The 18057-nt window shown below is 39.7% G+C and overlaps 4 protein-coding genes across 7 annotated transcripts; 3 read left to right on the forward strand and 1 right to left on the reverse strand.

Annotated features, from left to right (window-relative positions):
* The first annotated feature begins 607 nt into the window (after window positions 1–607).
* LOC111798711 (glucan endo-1,3-beta-glucosidase 11-like) lies at window positions 608–5417 on the forward strand. Its single transcript, XM_023682021.1, has 3 exons — window positions 608–1144; window positions 3392–4437; window positions 5129–5417. Exons 1-3 carry the CDS (start codon window positions 1075–1077, stop codon window positions 5210–5212), a joined length of 1200 nt encoding a protein of 399 aa, XP_023537789.1. The 5' UTR covers window positions 608–1074; the 3' UTR covers window positions 5213–5417.
* Window positions 5418–9489: 4072 nt separating this feature from the next.
* On the forward strand, window positions 9490–10354 carry LOC111798712 (cucumber peeling cupredoxin-like). Its single transcript, XM_023682022.1, has 2 exons — window positions 9490–9704; window positions 9803–10354. The coding sequence occupies exons 1-2, from the start codon at window positions 9524–9526 to the stop codon at window positions 10252–10254; spliced, it is 633 nt and encodes a 210-aa protein (XP_023537790.1). The 5' UTR covers window positions 9490–9523; the 3' UTR covers window positions 10255–10354.
* Window positions 10355–11120: 766 nt separating this feature from the next.
* LOC111798714 (blue copper protein-like) lies at window positions 11121–12827 on the forward strand. Its single transcript, XM_023682028.1, has 3 exons — window positions 11121–11582; window positions 11678–12157; window positions 12365–12827. The coding sequence occupies exons 1-3, from the start codon at window positions 11402–11404 to the stop codon at window positions 12718–12720; spliced, it is 1017 nt and encodes a 338-aa protein (XP_023537796.1). The 5' UTR covers window positions 11121–11401; the 3' UTR covers window positions 12721–12827.
* Window positions 12828–15122: 2295 nt separating this feature from the next.
* LOC111798713 lies at window positions 15123–17433 on the reverse strand. Of its 4 annotated transcripts, none has more exons than XM_023682026.1 (4): window positions 16738–17429; window positions 16515–16629; window positions 16308–16422; window positions 15123–16193 (listed from the first exon to the last, which is right to left on the reverse strand). In XM_023682026.1, exons 1-4 carry the CDS (start codon window positions 16836–16838, stop codon window positions 15322–15324), a joined length of 1203 nt encoding a protein of 400 aa, XP_023537794.1. In that variant the 5' UTR covers window positions 16839–17429; the 3' UTR covers window positions 15123–15321. The 4 variants fall into 4 exon arrangements, with proteins under 4 accessions (XP_023537794.1, XP_023537795.1, XP_023537793.1 ...); XM_023682027.1 differs by having other exon boundaries at window positions 16763–16849; XM_023682025.1 differs by having other exon boundaries at window positions 16335–16422; window positions 16515–17433.
* Window positions 17434–18057: the final 624 nt, after the last annotated feature.

Genomic DNA, 18057 nt, shown 5'->3' on the forward strand with positions numbered 1-18057 from the left:
ATAATACGCATAAGGGACAAATCATAACCTACTACAAGAAGAGTGAAATTTATACGTTTAGTTCTTCAAATTGTCGATAAATTTTTAAACTTTAAAAAACGTCTAGTAAGTCATAAACTTTTAATTTCACGTCTCGCATATCCCTAAATTTTAAAAGTTTTTAATAGGTCGATGAACTATAATTTTATGTGTAATAGTTCATTAACATATTTGACTTCTAAGATTTCACATCGGTTGGAGAGGAGAACGAAACATTCATACTATAGGTGTGAAAATCTCTCACTAACATACACGTTTTAAAACCATGAAACTAATAGCGATACTTAACGAGTCAAAACAAACAATATCTTCTAGTGGTGGACACGAGCGATTACAATTGGTATAGGGTCAAAGCGGGCAATATCTTCTATCTGTGCGCGTGGACAAAAATGATATCAGAACTTGACACGGGACAATGAATTTGAGTTCAATATTTTGGGTGGGTAGTATTTAAAAAGTTAGAAAAGGTTAAAAGTTTATTATCCATACAACCAAAAATTCAAAAACTTTATAAGATCATGAAGCAATTTAACCTAACAACCATCAATCCTATTGAATAAAATGAACAAGTTTATCACAACTTACTCCTTTCTCAACCAATCTTTGGTGTTCTTTTGCCGCACACAAACGTGAGGTGAGCCAATCTTCATTCATACTTCAAACTTACGCGTTAAGCCTTTAGAGAATGAAATTTCGACTAAAATTTGTGTATCAAATAACACTTCCAATCAAAACCCCTTATCACTACTGACCCAGAAAACGACCTCCTAAAACCCTTTTCTCATCTCTGTTTCTCTCATCAAAAATCTTCTCTGCCCACTGAGTTTCCATAAGATTCTGAACCAATAGCGAAAAGGGTCTTCGTCCATTTGCGCTAATATTGTTGTTCGGCCCTCGTCTTCTTCTTCCTCACCCTGTTTCAGTGTAGAGATGAGAAATCGGCCCTTTTCGCTTGGGATTTAAGCCAGCTGATCGAGTTCCTGTTTCCATATCTCTTGGTGGTTTGATTTCTATTGGCGATTGTTTCTTCTGTTCATGGGTAGGAAGCGCTCTTGGTTCTGTGCTCAATCGGTTCCTGGTTTCTGGGTCGTCTTCTCTGCCATTGGTACTGTAAATGTTCTCTCTCTGATTTTCGTTTTATGTTTAGTTTATCGATGATTCTGGGATTTTGAGTTATGGGTTCTGTTTAGCTCTTGAATGATTTTGTTTTTCAGTTCTTCTGTTCTAGATCGATTGGTAGTATTGTATCTTTGAAGATGGCTTCTAGTTGACTTATATGTTTCTAACTTGCAAGTGTTTTAGATTGTTCTTCACACTGCGACTGCATCAATTTGTTGTTTGATGGGCTATTTTGACTGATTGATAAGTGTGTTCTCAATTGAAAAGGGTTATTCTGAGCTAGATTTGAATGCTTCTGTGAGTTCTGTTACGTGGGTTAGGAATCACGACTCATCATAATGGTACGATATTGTCCACTTTGAGTATAAGCTCTCGTGGCTTTGTTTTGGGTTTTCCCAAAAGGCCTCGTACCAAGGGAGATGTATTCCTTACTTGTAAACTCTTGATCATTCCCTAAATTAGCATACGTGGGACTCTCCCTCCCAACAATCCTCAACAATCCTCCCCTTCGAACAAAGTACACTATAGAGCCTCCCCTGAGGCCTATGGAGCCCTCGAATAGCCTCTCCTTAATTGAGGCTCGACTCCTTCTCTGGAGTTCTCGAATAAAGTACACCCTTTGTTCGACACTGGAGTCACTTTTGACTACACCTTCGAGGCTCACAACTTCTTTGTTCGACATTTGAGGATTCTATTGACATGGTTAAGTTAAGGGCATGGTTATGATACCATGTTAGGAATCACGACTCTCCACAATGGTACGATATTGTCCACTTTGAGCATAAGCTCTCATGACTTTGCTTTGGGCTTCCCCAACGGCCTCATACCAATGGAGATGTATTCCTTACCTATAAACCCATGATCATTCCCTAAATTAGCCAATGTGGGACTTCCTCCCAACAATCCTCAATAATCCTTCCCCTCGAACAAAGTACCCTATAGAGGGCCTATGGAGCCCTCGAACAGCCTCCCCTTAATCGAGGCTTGACTCATTCTCTAGAGTCCTCGAACAAAGTACACCATTTGTTCGACACTTGAGACACTTTTGACTATACCTTCGAGGCTTACAACTTCTTTGTTTGACATTTGAGGATTCTATTGACATGGCTAAGTTAGGGCATGGCTCTGATACCATGTTAGGAATCACGACTCTCCACAATGGTATGATATTGTCCACTTTGAGCATAACCTCTCATGACTTTGCTTTGGGCTTCCCCAAAATGCCTCATATCAATGGAGATGTATTCCTTACTTATAAACCCATGATCATTCCCTAATTAGTCAATGTGGGATTCCTTCCCAACAATCCTCTCCCTCGAACAAAGTACACTATAGAGCCTCCCCTGAGGCCTATGGAGCCCTTAGACAGCCTCTCCTTAATCGAGGCTCGACTCCTTCTCTGGAGTACTCGAACAAAATACACCCTTTGTTTGACACTTGAGTCACTTTTGACTACACCTTTGAGGCTCACAATTTCTTTGTTCGACATTTGAGGATTCTATTGACATGGCTAAGTTAAGGGCATGACTCTGATACCATGTTAGGAATCACAACTCTCCACAATGGTATGATATTGTCCACTTTGAGCATAAGCTTTCATGATTTTGTTTTGGGCTTCCCCAAAAGGCCTCATACCAATGGAGATGTATTCCTTACCTATAAACCCATGATCATTCCCTAAGTTAGCCAATGTGGGACTCCCTCCCAACAATCCTCAATAATTCTCCCCTCCAACAAAGTACCCTATAGAGGGCCTATGGAGCCCTCGAACAGCCTCCCCTTAATCGAGGCTTGACTCATTCTCTGGAGTCCTCGAACAAACTACACCATTTGTTCGACACTTGAGATACTTTTGACTATACCTTCGAGGCTTACAACTTCTTTGTTTGACATTTGAGGATTCTATTGACATGACTAAGTTAGGGAATGGCTCTAATACTATGTTAGGAATCACGACTCTCCACAGTGGTATGATATTGTCCACTTGGAGTATAAGCTCTCATGGCTTTGCTTTGGGCTTCCCCAAAAGGCCTTATACCAATGGAGATGTATTCCTTACTTATAAATCCATGATCATTCCCTAAATTAGCTAACGTGGGACTCGCTCCCAACTATCCTCATGTGCTCTCTCATTCTTGAAGTTTTTGTTGAGTACTGAGAGTAACTTGATGTGTGCTTTACAAGTTAGAGGTTTGAGATAGTTGTAATAGAATATCTCATTATTTTTTTCCAGCCTCCTTGACAATGGCAGTACAAGCATTTACTGGAACATATGGAATAAATTACGGAAGGATTGCTGATAACATTCCTTCCCCTGATGAAGTTGTTTCGCTTCTCAAAGCAGCAAAAATAAAGAATGTTAGGATTTATGATGCTGATCACAAGGTCCTGAACGCGTTTAGTGGGACGGGGCTTGAATTGGTGATCGGTCTCCCGAACGGGTTTTTGAAAGAAATGAGTTCGAGTGAGGAACGAGCGATGAACTGGGTGAAGGAAAATGTGCAGGCATTCCTTCCTCAGACTCACATTTGTGGGATTGCCATTGGAAATGAAGTTCTAGGAGGAGGTGACCTTGAGTTGTGGGGAGCACTCTTGGGTGCTACAAAGAACATCTATAAGGCAGTGAAGAAGCTTAACTTAGATGGTGTTGTTCAGATAACGACCGCGCATTCTCAGGCGGTTTTTTCGAACTCGTTTCCACCTTCTTCGTGTATCTTTAGAGAAAATGTTGTTCAGTACATGAAGCCTTTGTTGGAGTTTTTTTCAGAGATCGGTTCGCCTTTCTGTTTAAACGCATACCCTTTCCTAGCTTATATGAGTGATCCAGAGAATATTGATATCAACTATGCACTTTTTGAATCAACCGAGGGGATTTTTGATCCTAAAACCAATCTACGATACGACAACATGCTCGATGCTCAGATCGACGCTGCATATGCAGCATTGGCTGATGCTGGATATCATAAAATGGAAGTCATAGTTACCGAGACCGGTTGGGCTTCCCGTGGGGACGAAAACGAAGCTGCAGCAACAGCAAATAATGCTAAGATCTTTAATTACAACCTCAGAAAGAGGCTTGCTAAGAAGAAAGGAACTCCCTTCAGGCCAAAGAATGTTTTGAAGGCCTATATTTTTGCAACTTTTAATGAGAATTTGAAACCAGGGCCTACTTCTGAGAGAAATTTTGGACTTTTCAAAGCTGATGGGACCATATCATATGACATTGGATTTCATGGACTTCAATCTTCATCTTCAGGTTCATCTTATTTATCTCTCGAGGTATGTAATTCACGTGCTATTGTCTTCTAATCCCGTTAAGAATCACGACCTCCACAATGGTATATGATAGTGTCCACTTTGAGTATAAGCTCTCGTGGCTTTGCTTTTGGCTTCCCCAAAAGGCCTCGTACCAATGGAGATGTTTTCCTTATAAACCCATGATCATACCCTAAATGAGCCGATGTGGGACTCCCTCCCAACAATCCTCACCTCAAACAAAGTACACCATAGAGCCTCCCTTGAGAACTATGAAGCCCTCGAACAGCCTCCCCTTAATCGAGGCTTGACTCCTCTAGAGTCCTCGAACAAAGTACACTCTTTGTTCGACACTTGAGTCACTTTTGACTACACCTTCGAGGGTCTCAACTTTTTTGTTCGACATCTGAGGATTCTATTGACATGGCTAAGTTAAGGGCATGACTCTGATACTATGTTAAGAATCACAACCTCCACAATGGTATGATATTGTCCACTTTGAGCCTAAGCTCTTGTGGCTTTGCTTTTAGCTTTCCCAAAATGCCTCATACCAATGGAGATGTATCCCTTACTTATAAACCCATGATCATTCCCTACATTAGCCAACGTGGGACTCCCTCCCAACAATCCTCAACAAATCCTACTTCTTTCTTGGTTTGTACTAAATAACCGTTCTTAACGATATTGAACACATTCTCCTTGCTTATGTGAACAGAATCACCGAGCTCGAGGACTTGCAGGAAGCCTTATTTTCTCATTAACAGCCTCGGTCGTGACGCCGCTTCTATTGTTGAGATGAAAATAGAGTATCTTATGTTAGGAAGGTGAAGGTAAAGGTGCAGCAGCTGGTGGAAAACATTGAATCTTGTGCTGGTACATGTCATGATACAGTTGCTGTTTATTCTTTTGCTATAAAATGTATCCCAATTTTCCTCCAGGTTGGGTTTGAGATGAAGCTATTGAATCATAAATGGAAGTGCCAAAATATGCTTATGAGTTCCTGATGTCCTAGTTTGAGTATATCTCTGCTATAATCTTGGTTGAAACTGTCTTGGGTTGCTTTGTGTTTAGTGAGATTAACCAATTTGTAGCCTTGATTAAGCAAGTTTAGATATCGGACACGGGCTCGACCTCTCTAAACCTTACTTAGCCTTGAATAAGCAAGCTTAACTCAAAAATCGTACATTGTTTTTAAGTCTTTGGAACGTAGATATACTTAAACTAACATTGTAACAGTCCAAGACCACCACTAGTAGATATTGTCTACTTTGGATCGTTATATATCGCAATCAGCCTCATGGTTTTAAAATGCGTCTATTAGAGATAGGTCTTCACACCCTAGGAAAGTTTCGTTCTCCTCTCCAACCGATGTGGGATCTTACAAGCCATCCCCTTTGGCAGAATATCCTCATTAGCATACTGCCCAATGTCTGGCTCTGATACCATTTGTAACCGCCCAAGCCCACAGCACTACTAGTAGATATTGTCCACTTTAGTCTGTTACATATCACCGTCATACGTCCAAATTTTAAAATGCGTCTATAGGGAGGTTTTCATACCTTTATAAGGAACGATTTGTTCCCCTCTCCCATCGATGTGGGATCTCACAATTCACTCCCCTTGGGGTCGAACATCCTCATTGGCACATTGCCTAATGTCGGGCTCTAATGCCATTTCTAATCACCTAAGCCCCCTGTTAGCAGATATTGTCCGCTTTAACCTGTTACATATCACTGTCGGCAGAAGTTTTCACACCCTTGTAAGGAATACTTTGTCCCCTCCAATCGACGTAGAATATCACAATAGCCTTTGATTAGACAACTAGATGTGAACCAATGGACAAAAGCCAATCAGCCATGACCTTGCATCCAAAATTTGGCTAAATCCATCCAACACTATCATATACTTCCAATGACTTCAAAGTTTCTTAGGGTTTCAACTAAGGAAGTGGGTAAAAGTTTCTTTTGAATTCGAATCTCTTATTTCATAAATATACGTATTGTTTTCAAAGTTATAATATTATTCTTAGTATTGTTTTCAAAGTTATAATATTATTCTTAATCGTTCACTAGCATTTAAACAAACCTGCCAGTCGTCTTAAGATAAGAGTTGATAGGTGAAAGAGGTAAGGGAAGCCGAGTCGGAAAGGTGAACGAGTAGGTAGCTAGCTTCTTAGTTCAGATTCGACACCTGATACCCTACAACGTAGTCACGTTACTTACTATTCGCTTCTAAGAATGAAAATTATCTTTACAAACCAACACGAGTTCTTCTAATATGTTTTGTCCTCATTCACAGACCTCCTAGAAAAATTCTCAAGAGACCATCCAATATAGAATTGCTCTGCTCAAAGCAAAACACGCTTAAGTCATTCTTCGTCATCTTATCCTCATGATCACTCATTCAAATGTAGTCTCGGTTCATTCATGCACCCCCTTCTAGATTTTTAAACTACTAATTTTGTATTATAGTACATTGCCTATCAAACGAGGGATCAGATAAAGTCCTAAGGTCTCTCGCTCCTAGGAGGTGCATTCTCTTTAAACACTAGTTTTCGTCACTACTGAATTATCATACCGTTCAACCATATTAACTTAATTATCGAATAAGATTAAATTCAATAACCTATGAATTAAACTAAAAATATATAAATANAAAAAAAAAAAAAAAAAAAAAAAAAAAAAAAAAAAAAAAAAAAAAAAAAAAAAAAAAAAAAAAAAGGCCATTTTTTACTTTGAATTAGAGTTGGGGGAATAGGCATTAAACCCACTAATATCTCATTTATTTATTTGGAAAATTATGGCTCTTCCAATTATATTTTAATGTGAAAGGAAAAAAATAAATTAATTTTTTAAAGAATAAAAGTCAATCATTAATAAAATAAAATAAAATAAATTTGATTTGGTCATAAATTTTGGGAAATTTTGTTGATGAATTTTTAATTTAACAGCCAATTTTATTATTTATTTTTTAATTTAAACTTATTTATTAATTATTTCTTTTCTTTATATTTTAATTTTAAATATCATATTTTAAAAAACTATTTTTTATAACGCTTTTGAGTTTACATTTTTTATTTTTTAAAATTAAATTGGTATATTTTCCATTTTTAAAAAACCAAAATTAGGGTTTTATTTTATTTTATTATTATTATTATTTTGTAATTATACAAACAAATTTTCTAAGAACAAAAAATCAACAAAATTTTTAATTTAGAATTTTTTTTTCATCTAAATAGGAAATTGACTTTAGGGTTTAAGTAATTATAAAAAAAAATAAAATTTAGGTGATCAAGTCAATTACTTTAAACATAAGAAACCCTTTTAAATTACTTAATTAATTAAAATATTTTTTTTAATTATTTAAAATATATCGTTCCACAAACAAGTATGAATCTTAAGAGATCACCTAATATAGAACTACTTCGAGTCAAATATGCTTAATTTTTTAGTTTTTATGATTCTTAATCGTAATTGTGGTCTCGATTTACTATTAAATTGTTCGTTCATTTGGATCTAATTTCGGTTTGTTCACGTATTCCTCATTTACTCGGATATCACAATCGAGCTACAGTGACCATTAAAATAACCGTAAGATTAAATTTATTATAAAAAAAATGTAAAAGTTACTTGAGTGAGGTAAAGTAGAAAAATGAAAGTAACCCTTTTCTAAATATAAAATGTGAAAGGAAATTAAAGTTTATTATTAAATTTTTCAATTTAAAAAAAAATATAATGATGGGTTTTAATTATATTTTAATATTATTTTAATGTTGTGCTCGAAAGTTGACCAAGTCCAGCTGTTCAAAAGTCGTGTCTTTCCACTCCTAGTTGGCCACCTCCTCCCTGTCTCACTAATTTCATCAATAAATCCAAAATTATTTACTTTAAATATCTATATTCTAAAATTTATTTTATAAATTTTAAATTCTCACCTACTTTTTTTTTTTAAATATAATATTACACGAAAATTATGAAAATAAGTAACACCGAGTAATTCGGGTTTGATTGGTCTAATCAAGAAAGGCAAAGAATCTTCAGGTATTAGTTGGGTCGAGTTACGTCAAAATTGACTTCCCAATTATTTACTATAGTTCTCCACCACCTCTGGACCCTGTGGCCTAAGTGAGCTACTATGTATCACATATGTGTGTCACAGTGTGGGTGAGCGTGCCGAGACGAGTGTCCGGGCAACTTTCTTTGAAATGGGTTTTTAAGGACAGTACCGAGTAGCACGAGTGTGCCAGTATTGCACCCCAGCCCGCGTGTTGGAGGTTGCTACATACACCCGCTATCCGGGACGGTATCCGTAAATGACATAGCATGGGCTCGGGAGAGCCAATGCCTCGATAGAACCCAGATGGATGGATGTTCGGGAAGTCCCGATGAGATGAGCGACATGCGGGCCCATTCTTGATGCCATGACCGAGTGAGTTACGATGGCTAGACGACACCCCAAGACTCGGGATGGCGTCAGGACATATGGGTCATGTCGGTGGAGATCGAGATGACAAGATATCGGTTCATTTATGTATCACTCATTTACTCGATAGAACTCGGATGGATGGATGTTCGAGAAGTCCCAATGAGATGAGCGACACACGGGCCCATTCTCGATGACATGACCGAGTGAGTTACGATGGCCGACGACACCCCAAGACTCGAGATGGTGTCAGGACATATGGGTCATGTCAGTGGAGATCGAGATGACAAGATCTCGATTCATTTGTATATCACTCATTTACTCGAGTGTCGCAAAAATGTTTTTTACCATTTTAAAAATTTTAACAAAATATTAAAAAATGACCCTAAAGTTTTTAAATTTTTTTTATTTGTTTAAGTCCACTTGCTATGATTCCACACACCCTATTTAAAAAACCCACCTCCCAAAAAAAAATAGATAAAATAAAATGCCACGTCAGCCCTAAGACTCCAAACTCTCCTCACGCGGCAACTTATAATATTTAATGAACTTAATCAACTGTCCATCTTACATGACACGTGTCCTCCATCAGACGGCTCTTATCTTCTATAAATACCACCTTCCTTTTCGGAACCGGGAAATTAACAGTAGCGATCTGAGAACACACACACACCAATTATCACTAACAATGGCGGCGAAATCGATACTCGCGGCGGTGTTTCTGCTGCTGGCCGTGGTTGCTCCGCCGCGGTTGGCGTCGGCCGCCACTTACACCGTCGGCGATTCGATCGGCTGGAACATCCCTTCTGAACCCACTTCTTACTCCGATTGGGCCGCCACCAAAACCTTTCTCGCCGGCGACATTCTCCGTGAGTCTTTAAATTTTAAAAATAAATTAAAAAAAAAAAACAAATAATTTGTTTGATCAATATTTATTTAATTGATTTTTTTTTTTTTTAAATTGCAGTTTTTAATTTCACCACCGGACTACACGACGTGACGGAAGTGACTAAGGCCTCATTCGACACCTGCGCCGCTACCAACCCGATCTCCTCCACGAAATCCGGTCCGGCGAGGATCACACTCACCGACGCCGGTAGCCGTCACTTCATTTGTTCATTCGCTGGCCACTGCGGCACCGGCCAGAAGCTCTCCGTCACCGTCCGATCACAATCTTCTCCACCGCCGACCACCGCGCCTCCACCTTCTAACAAACCCAAAAAACCGTCGCCGCCGCCTCACTCCGGCCATCCGCCGAAAGCTTCACCGCCGACCGCCACTCCACCACCCTCGGATAATGGCCCTTCAGCTCAGACGCCACCAGCCGCCCCGCCGCCACGCAACTCCGCCACCTCCCTCGGCGGTTTCGGCGTCTTCTTCTCCGCCGGATTGACGGTTGCTGTAGCTTTGATTTACTAGAGATTGCCATTATTTGATTTTTTAATTAGTTTATTAATCTTTGTTGACTTACAAAATGTCTTAAATTATATTTTATTAATAATCTGTCATTTTTATTTAATTTCAAATTAATTTTAATTATTTTTGTTACCGTTATAAAAAGATGATGCTATTATAATTTAGGAGACCTACACATTTGAAAAATTAGACCTATAATAAATTGGATAAAGATCTATATGTGCTAATGAACTCGAGCAAGTTAGGTGCTCCGTGTCACAATCGCACTATCAGTCGTAAGAAATTTGAACTTTACGGACAACGTGGGTATATACTCGAGCCTCAATCACGTTTGCGAGAAATGTTTTAAAAAGCAACGCTATATGGCTATAAGTAAATAAAGAAACACAACGACTTAAATAACATCTAACTCGATGAAGTTTTTGAGTTAGATGCGACGTTGGCCACAATGATTATGCACACACGAACATTGTGTGTGGCCTAACAAGCTTATGTTCTGTTGGGTAGGAAAACCTTGTCGATCGTCCAATGAAGCCACTAAGCTGGGTAAAAAATGAATATAGAGCTTGAGTTTCCCTTAAGACTGGGCCGTGAGCGTGTCAAGATCACGACGCTGCACGGTTGAGAAAGGAATTTGGGTTGGGCCCACTTTGAGTACAAGTTCTCATCGTTTTACTTCTGGTTTTCAAAAAAGTCTCGTGCCAATTATAATGATATTAATTCTATTCACAGACTCGATCTACGAATTATTTTTTTAAAACAATATTTGGGAGTTTGAAATAATCTTTAAAATACAAATTGATAATTAAGAGGTGGAATTTATTATAAAATTAAAAAAAAAAATGAAATATTTTGCGTGTGACTAGTCAACGATTTCCACCTCTCCATGTGAAGCCTTGACTAGTCAACGCGAAAAAGTCAAAGACTCACACCAACATGTTTGGTAAAGAAAATCTAACGCGGCGTAGTCCAGCGGCAGCTTAATATCCGTCCATTTTTGGACACGTGTCCTTCATCCAATGGCCTTCTTCCACCAATGTTTAAGTTCCTATACTCTATAAATACCCAAAAACTATACCCTTCTTCTACCAAAAGCTATTAACTCAAAGAGCTTAATCACAAGGGTGACCTGAGAATATCAAATCAAATCATGGCCGTAGGATTTAACCGGATGGTGGTTCTCCTCCTCGTCATGGCGGCAACGTCATGGCGGTGCTCGTCCGCTGCTACCTACATGGTCGGTGACTCGTTGGGTTGGATCGACCCACCCAATGCTAATATCTATACTGATTGGGCTAGCAATAAAACTTTTGTGGTCGGTGACATTCTTGGTAAGATATGAGATTAAAGCTTTTCTTTTGTGATTATGGTCTATTAGTTGTAAAAAATCTCGACGATATATAGCTAAAGGTATTTGATTTTGCAGTTTTCAACTTTGCAACTGGACGACATGACGTAACAGAAGTGACAAAAAGTGCTTATGATTCCTGCAACGGCAACAATCCGATCTCCACCGAGAGCAACAGTCCAGTAAGGATCACACTCACTTCTGCTGGTAACCGTCACTTCATCTGCACCATTCCCGGCCATTGCAATAATGGCCAAAAGTTATTCGTTACCGTGAGAGCCACATCTGCTCCAGCGTCGCAACCTAGCTCTCCAGCGCCATCTCCTGTCCCTGTCTCCGTCCTCACTCCCTCTATCAGCCCTGAACCCTCCTCTTCTGATCGATCGCCTTCTCCAACACCTAGCTTTACTCCGTCATCACCTGTCCCGTCGCCTGCTCCCGCCCGACAACCCATGACATACATTGTCGGAGACTCGTTGGGATGGTCCGTCCCTAACAACCCTAGCTTTTACGAATCATGGGCTCGGGACAAGACCTTCGTCGTTGGAGACATTCTCGGTAAGGACAAAAATTTGACATTCAAACATATGTATATATATATATATATTTAAATTGGGTAGTAAATTAGAAAATAAATTTTTAAATCTTAAATTTGGTTAAATTATATATTTAAAATTTATAATTTATAATGAATTTAAATTATGCACTTTAATTATTAAAATAGAAATGAAAAAGGAGCTCATCTTCTCCGGCGATCTTTTGCAGAGTTCAACTTCGTGATTCAAACCCACAACGTAGCGAAGGTAACGAAGGACAATTACGGCAGTTGCACCGGCGAATCGCCGATCTCTATTTCCACCGACCCGCCGGTCAGAATCACTCTCTCCGAATCCGGCGAACATTTCTTCATCTGCACGGTCGCCGGCCACTGCAACATCGGCCAGAAGCTAGCCGTCAACGTCACCGGCAGTGACGCCACCACTCCTCCGCCCTCATCTGACACCGTGCCTTCAACTCCATCTCCAGAAACCGCTCCACCGCCTCCCAGCGCCGCCCCATCGGTCCGAGCCTCTGCGTTCTCCGCAGCGCTTCTCGCCGTCGCCGTTGCCTTGGTGTATTAGCCGCGGCGGCGTTAATTAATCTAAATTTTTGCTAGGGTTTCTTGGTCTTCGTATTCATTAGATTTATAATATAATTTTATTTATTTTATAATATTTTTATTACACGTGTGAATTTTATATTGGTTGATGTAAATTTGAGAATTTTTATAATAAGACTACTTCTTTGTTTTTAAGTGAATCATTTGACAATAATTTAATTAAATTCCTTCAAAAAAATGAACCTTCTATACTTTTCTCGACGTAGGGACGTTTAGTCTTCGAAAGGCTAAAAGTCGAGTAATTGAAAGCTTGATTGATGTGATTGAATGCATTAGTCATTTATTCAACTCCTTTCGAATCGTCGCACATAGATAGAATTTTCTCGAATAAAGTTCTTTCTAAGTCATCTATGTTCGAGTTGGTTGCTTTTCAGAGGTACAATGTTTTATAATTTGGAGGGTGTACAAGAGTCTTCGATGTATGTCATGAATGCACATCTCCACAGTAGATAATTCAGTGAGACGATCTTTGCAAGCAAAACTCGTGAACCTCTAATGATTTATGAAATCAACAAATGGTTCACCTTTTTGTTGCCTAGTGTTTGTGGGTTCGAACATGTTACTACTTGTGAGATCCCATCTCGGTTGTGAAGGAGAACAGTGTGAAAACCTCTCCCTAACAGACGCATTTTAAAAACCTTCAGAGGAAGCCTAAAAGTAAAAGTCCAAAGAGGACAATATTTGCTAACAGTGAGCTCGTACTTTAGAGTATTTTCACTTGGGAGTCATTAATTGAGGATGGTTCTCGTTCTTGTCCCTAAGTTGAGAGTTTCCTTTAATGTCGGGAAGAAACTCCCTTAAAGTTTGCCATTTATATATCCATAAAGAGGATTGGGAGCGCTAGTCAACAGTATGTCGTATTAATCCTTTTGTAACGGCTTAAGTCCACCGCTAGCAAATGTTGTCCTCTTTAGGCTTTCCCTTCCGGGCTTCCTTTCAAGGCTTTAAAACACATCTGCTAGGGAGAGGTTTCCACACCCTTGTAAGGAATGTTTCATTTCTCTCTCCAATCGATGTGGGATCTCACAATTCATCCTCTCTTGGGGGCCCAACGTCCTCATTAGCACACCGCACGGTGTATAGTTTTGATACCATTTGTAACAGTTCAAGCTCACCGCTAGCAGATGTTGTCCTCTTTAGGCTTTTCCTTTCGAGCTTCCTTTCAAGGTTTTAAATCACATCTGCTAGGAAAAGGTTTCCACACCCTTATAAGGAATGTTTCATTTCCCTCTCCAACCGATGTGGGATCTCACAATTCATCCTCTCTTGGGGACCCAACGTCCTCACTAGCACACCGCACGGTGTATAGTTTTGATATAATTTGTAACAGTTCAAGTTCACTGCTAGCAGATATTGTCCTCTTTAGGCTTTTCCTTTCAAGCTTTCTTTCAAGGTTTTAAAACACATCGACTAGGGAGAGGTTTACACACCCTTATAAGGAATGCTTCATTTCCCTCACCAACCGATGTGGGATCTCACAATTCATCCTCTCTTGGGGACCCAACGTCCTCACTAGCACACCGCACGGTGTATAGTTTTGATATAATTTGTAACAGTTCAAGTTCACTGCTAGCAGATATTGTCCTCTTTAGGCTTTTCCTTTCAAGCTTTCTTTCAAGGTTTTAAAACACATCGACTAGGGAGAGGTTTACACACCCTTATAAGGAATGCTTCATTTCCCTCACCAACCAATGTGGGATCTCACAATTCATCCTCTCTTGGGGCCCCAACGTCCTCACTAGCACACCGCACAGTGCATAGCTTTGATACTATTTGTAACCGTTCAAGCTCACCGCTAGCAGATGTTGTCCTCTTTAAGCTTTCCCTTTCGGTCTTCCCCTCAAGGTTTTAAAACGTGTCTGTAGGGAAGAGATTTCTACAACCCTTATAAGGAATGCTCCGTTCTCCTCCCCGAGCTACACAAATCTAATCGATAAGGCCAATATTCCCTACACAAATCTTGGCTACTTATAGTTTCCAAGGAAAGCTGAAGAAAAGGCAGCAAACTCTCTTGAACAGAAACCAACACAAGTTCTAAACCAGCAAGCTCCCATAAACAAAATGTACACAACTATTTTACACTCTCTTCATAAGAACAATCCTAATCCATGACACAAATGGCTACCCAGTTCATGATTCAAGGCAAGCAGATTTAAGTACATGAATCAACAAACTTCAGTAATCGTATAGCAGATCGGGAGCTTCGATATTAGCTTTCGATATAAACTACAAGAAGCTAAGCCTTGTAACTGGAAAAAATCTGTGACATATGGTATCGAAAACTTTATAATATGACTCATATCTTAGATAAATGATACTAAAGTTTGAAGTTGTAATCACGAAGAAAGCTATAAGCTCAAGATTGGATTCACTTCTATCGTTGTATTAGTTATGTGCCTCGATGAAGCGTTCATACCGTTCGGGTTTCTACTCTAACCATGTTGGTTAATGGTTCACTCAACTCATGTTAGGAAGGCCTTGAACAAAATATTATAAATTTTCAACTAAAGCTACAAAAGGAATAGTTCTTATTAGTGACAGTACGACATCATGGAAAAACTGTCTACAAACCTGGCCTTTTCGTTCGACTGTCAAACCAGTTAGACGGAGCCTCGGGTGGAAAACAAAATGGTTCATCCTCCTCGTCGCTACGAATGGGCTCTTTGCGCTTTTTCGTGAAAGATTCTGGATTCTGACCCCTCCAATCTGAGCTCCACATATTCGAGCAGGAACCAAATGGATCGAACGAAGTTCTGTTAGGGAAAAAAGTGAACTCTTTAGTTGCGTAAATGGGTCGATCGTGGAACTTGTTCCGCTCATGGGAACTGCTTGAACCAATGTCTCCGGTTTCAGAAGCCCAAGGCTTCCCAGTACTCACACATGGCTGGGAAGGTACTCCCAACCTTAAAGATAAATCACATTCTGTGTCTGTGATAACTTCTGATGGGAATCTGCTCATAGCATTTCCAGTTTTACGAGCGCAAAGACTAAGCTCAGCAGGCTCTGCACTCGACATGACCGGTCTACCCAAAAATATCGTCTGTTGGTTGGCATCTACAGAACACCGGGAGCCTACGTTCGGCTCTTCAGTTCGAAAACGGATTCCATAATACAATGGATAAACAGATCCCAGGTCAGTCATCGAATAGTTGTAATTGTGAACATTCTCAATCAAGAAAGCAGGGTTACTTGGAATGGTAGGGCTGTTATGCTCAGAACCAAACATACTCGAGTTCATAGCTGTGGCTCGTGGAAAACTCAACTGGTTGCTCGGGCGTAACAACGACGTCGGTAGGGGTCTTTCATCACTGGCTTTGTCCAATGTGGTAGCAAGAGTAGATGGTTCTTGTGTTCTTGGAGTAAGATATGTCCTGGGATTCGTATGGCGTTGGCTTCGAGAAGCTCGTACTGGAACGCAGCCGAGGTTTAGTGCAGCTGAATACCACAGAGAAGAAGCAAAACAAATGACAAACAACAAACCAAACCATTTGAGAGCAGAGTTTAATGATTAGATCCAAGAACTTGAAATGAAACCATTTTGGTTTATACCTTCAACACAGGGAGGCAAAAGCTCACCAGTTTCACTGCGTTCATCTCTTCGAATTATGGTATTAACAGCATCATTCAAACGCTCCCAAACTGTCTCAAGATTCATGTACTCAACCTAAGCAAAATTAAATGGACGAAATCCAAAGCTTGAAACAAGAACAAGATCCAAATTGGAGCAAAACCCAGAAGAGAAAAAGGGGGAAATACCTCAGAATTAGCTTTAGAATACATGATTTCTTCAGCTTTCAAAACCACAATCGGCAATTTCTCTTGCCATTCCTTGTTCTTTTTAGTAGCAGGGCTATGATTCTCATTGACAACTCTGATCAAACACATGGTGTGCAATTCACCAAAATGCACAAAAAGAACAAGAACAAGAAAAACACAATCAAATCGAAGAGAATCGGCCAAGTTTAAAACGACCCAGAACCTGAAAATTTGCTGAATAATGGAACCTCTCATCGGCTGATGTCTATCACTATGCCAAGCTCGCCGCACGCACTCATACGGTCTCGGGCCTGGCCGCGGCATCTCAGCCAGTCGGAAGCACAAAATCTTCGACGAAACGAGGAAAAATCAACCAAAAAAAACGATTCGAAACCCTTAAGAACCCGAAAATCGTTCGTAGTGGAGATGGGGTTGGATGATTTCACATTTACTCACTCGTTTAATCCTCCATTTTCGTTCCCCAATCAGCAATGGGACAGTTTTTGATGGGTTCTCCGCATTCTTTGTCTTCTTCAATAATTCAAGATAGTTTACCCTCAAAGTTTGATGTTCAATTCAATCTACTTGTTTTTGTGTATAAGGAGTGTCACCTATTGGGGAAAATAAAGTGGAGGGGGTGGGGGTGGGCTTCAAAAAGTGCCTGTAAAACCTCCCTGCCACAACATTTCAGCTATTAGCACATCGATTACCTTGCGCCATGGGCCACCACCGCCCAAAACAGCGACAACCCTCAAAGGGGTTCTTGAATCTATCTTCAAATTTCAAAAACAACCCATTTCTACCTCAAATTCGCCTCGATTTCTTCTGGGTCTTGGCTGATTTTCCTCCATTTTCAGCCATTTCAAAGATTAACCAAAGGTTTTTTGAGAGAAGTTTTGGGGTTTGGGGTTCGGGGTTTGGAATTGTGAGAGTGGTGCAGTGGCTAATGACACAGCCCTGACATTGCATGCCAACACCCACTCTCTCATGTCTCATTTGATGTCCCCACTTTGAAAAAGGCATCACAACGAGAGACCTTCAAAATCCCTTTCCTTTTTTCTTCATAGCTTTGCTTTCATTTTGGCCATTTTTCTTCTTATTTCCTTCATCTTTTTCCCTCCATTTTCATGACAAGTCTATATCTACAGGGAGCTCAAACTGCCCAAGTGGTATACTCATCTTCTCTCTGTGTTGGTTGTCTGTCGCCTTTGCCTTTTCTTTTTATTCAACTTCAGAGCTTGAAAGGAAGAATGTTTGCTATTTGGCTTTGGATGGTTAAGAATGAGACGTTTGTGTTTAGATATGCACAAGATTTCGTTTCAAAATGTTTCCAAAATGTTAGAAGTAAAAATAAAAGGAAATTTATAACGTGTCAATTCACGTGCTATGAAGAGGTAGTGTCATGGAAATCGAGAAATTATTCGAGGAAGTTATCATAATCTGACTTACACTTGGATCCATAAAAAAGAAATTGCTAAAATATTTTGAATGTGTATTGAGCAAGTTATTAAAAAAGGTGCAAAATTTTAAATATATGCTACCG

This window comes from Cucurbita pepo, chromosome LG07, assembly GCF_002806865.2.
Source record: "Cucurbita pepo subsp. pepo cultivar mu-cu-16 chromosome LG07, ASM280686v2, whole genome shotgun sequence".
NCBI lineage: Eukaryota > Viridiplantae > Streptophyta > Magnoliopsida > Cucurbitales > Cucurbitaceae > Cucurbita > Cucurbita pepo.

What these genes read in the sequence shown, in the direction of transcription:
- LOC111798714 (XM_023682028.1), top strand. Translation starts at nt 11,402, where the DNA reads ATGGCCGTAGGATTTAACCGGATGGTGGTTCTCCTCCTCGTCATGGCG. An exon ending in TGTGGTCGGTGACATTCTTG is followed by an intron (nt 11,583 to 11,677) that starts GTAAGATATGAG and finishes TTGATTTTGCAG; the next exon opens with TTTTCAACTTTGCAACTGGA. An exon ending in CGTCGTTGGAGACATTCTCG is followed by an intron (nt 12,158 to 12,364) that starts GTAAGGACAAAA and finishes GATCTTTTGCAG; the next exon opens with AGTTCAACTTCGTGATTCAA.
- LOC111798711 (XM_023682021.1), top strand. Translation starts at nt 1,075, where the DNA reads ATGGGTAGGAAGCGCTCTTGGTTCTGTGCTCAATCGGTTCCTGGTTTC. An exon ending in GGTCGTCTTCTCTGCCATTG is followed by an intron (nt 1,145 to 3,391) that starts GTACTGTAAATG and finishes ATTTTTTTCCAG; the next exon opens with CCTCCTTGACAATGGCAGTA. An exon ending in CATCTTATTTATCTCTCGAG is followed by an intron (nt 4,438 to 5,128) that starts GTATGTAATTCA and finishes TTATGTGAACAG; the next exon opens with AATCACCGAGCTCGAGGACT.
- LOC111798712 (XM_023682022.1), top strand. Translation starts at nt 9,524, where the DNA reads ATGGCGGCGAAATCGATACTCGCGGCGGTGTTTCTGCTGCTGGCCGTG. An exon ending in TCTCGCCGGCGACATTCTCC is followed by an intron (nt 9,705 to 9,802) that starts GTGAGTCTTTAA and finishes TTTAAATTGCAG; the next exon opens with TTTTTAATTTCACCACCGGA.
- LOC111798713 (XM_023682024.1), bottom strand. Translation starts at nt 16,838, where the DNA reads ATGCCGCGGCCAGGCCCGAGACCGTATGAGTGCGTGCGGCGAGCTTGG. An exon ending in ATTCTAAAGCTAATTCTGAG is followed by an intron (nt 16,423 to 16,514) that starts GTATTTCCCCCT and finishes AATTTTGCTTAG; the next exon opens with GTTGAGTACATGAATCTTGA. An exon ending in TTTGCCTCCCTGTGTTGAAG is followed by an intron (nt 16,194 to 16,307) that starts GTATAAACCAAA and finishes TGTGGTATTCAG; the next exon opens with CTGCACTAAACCTCGGCTGC.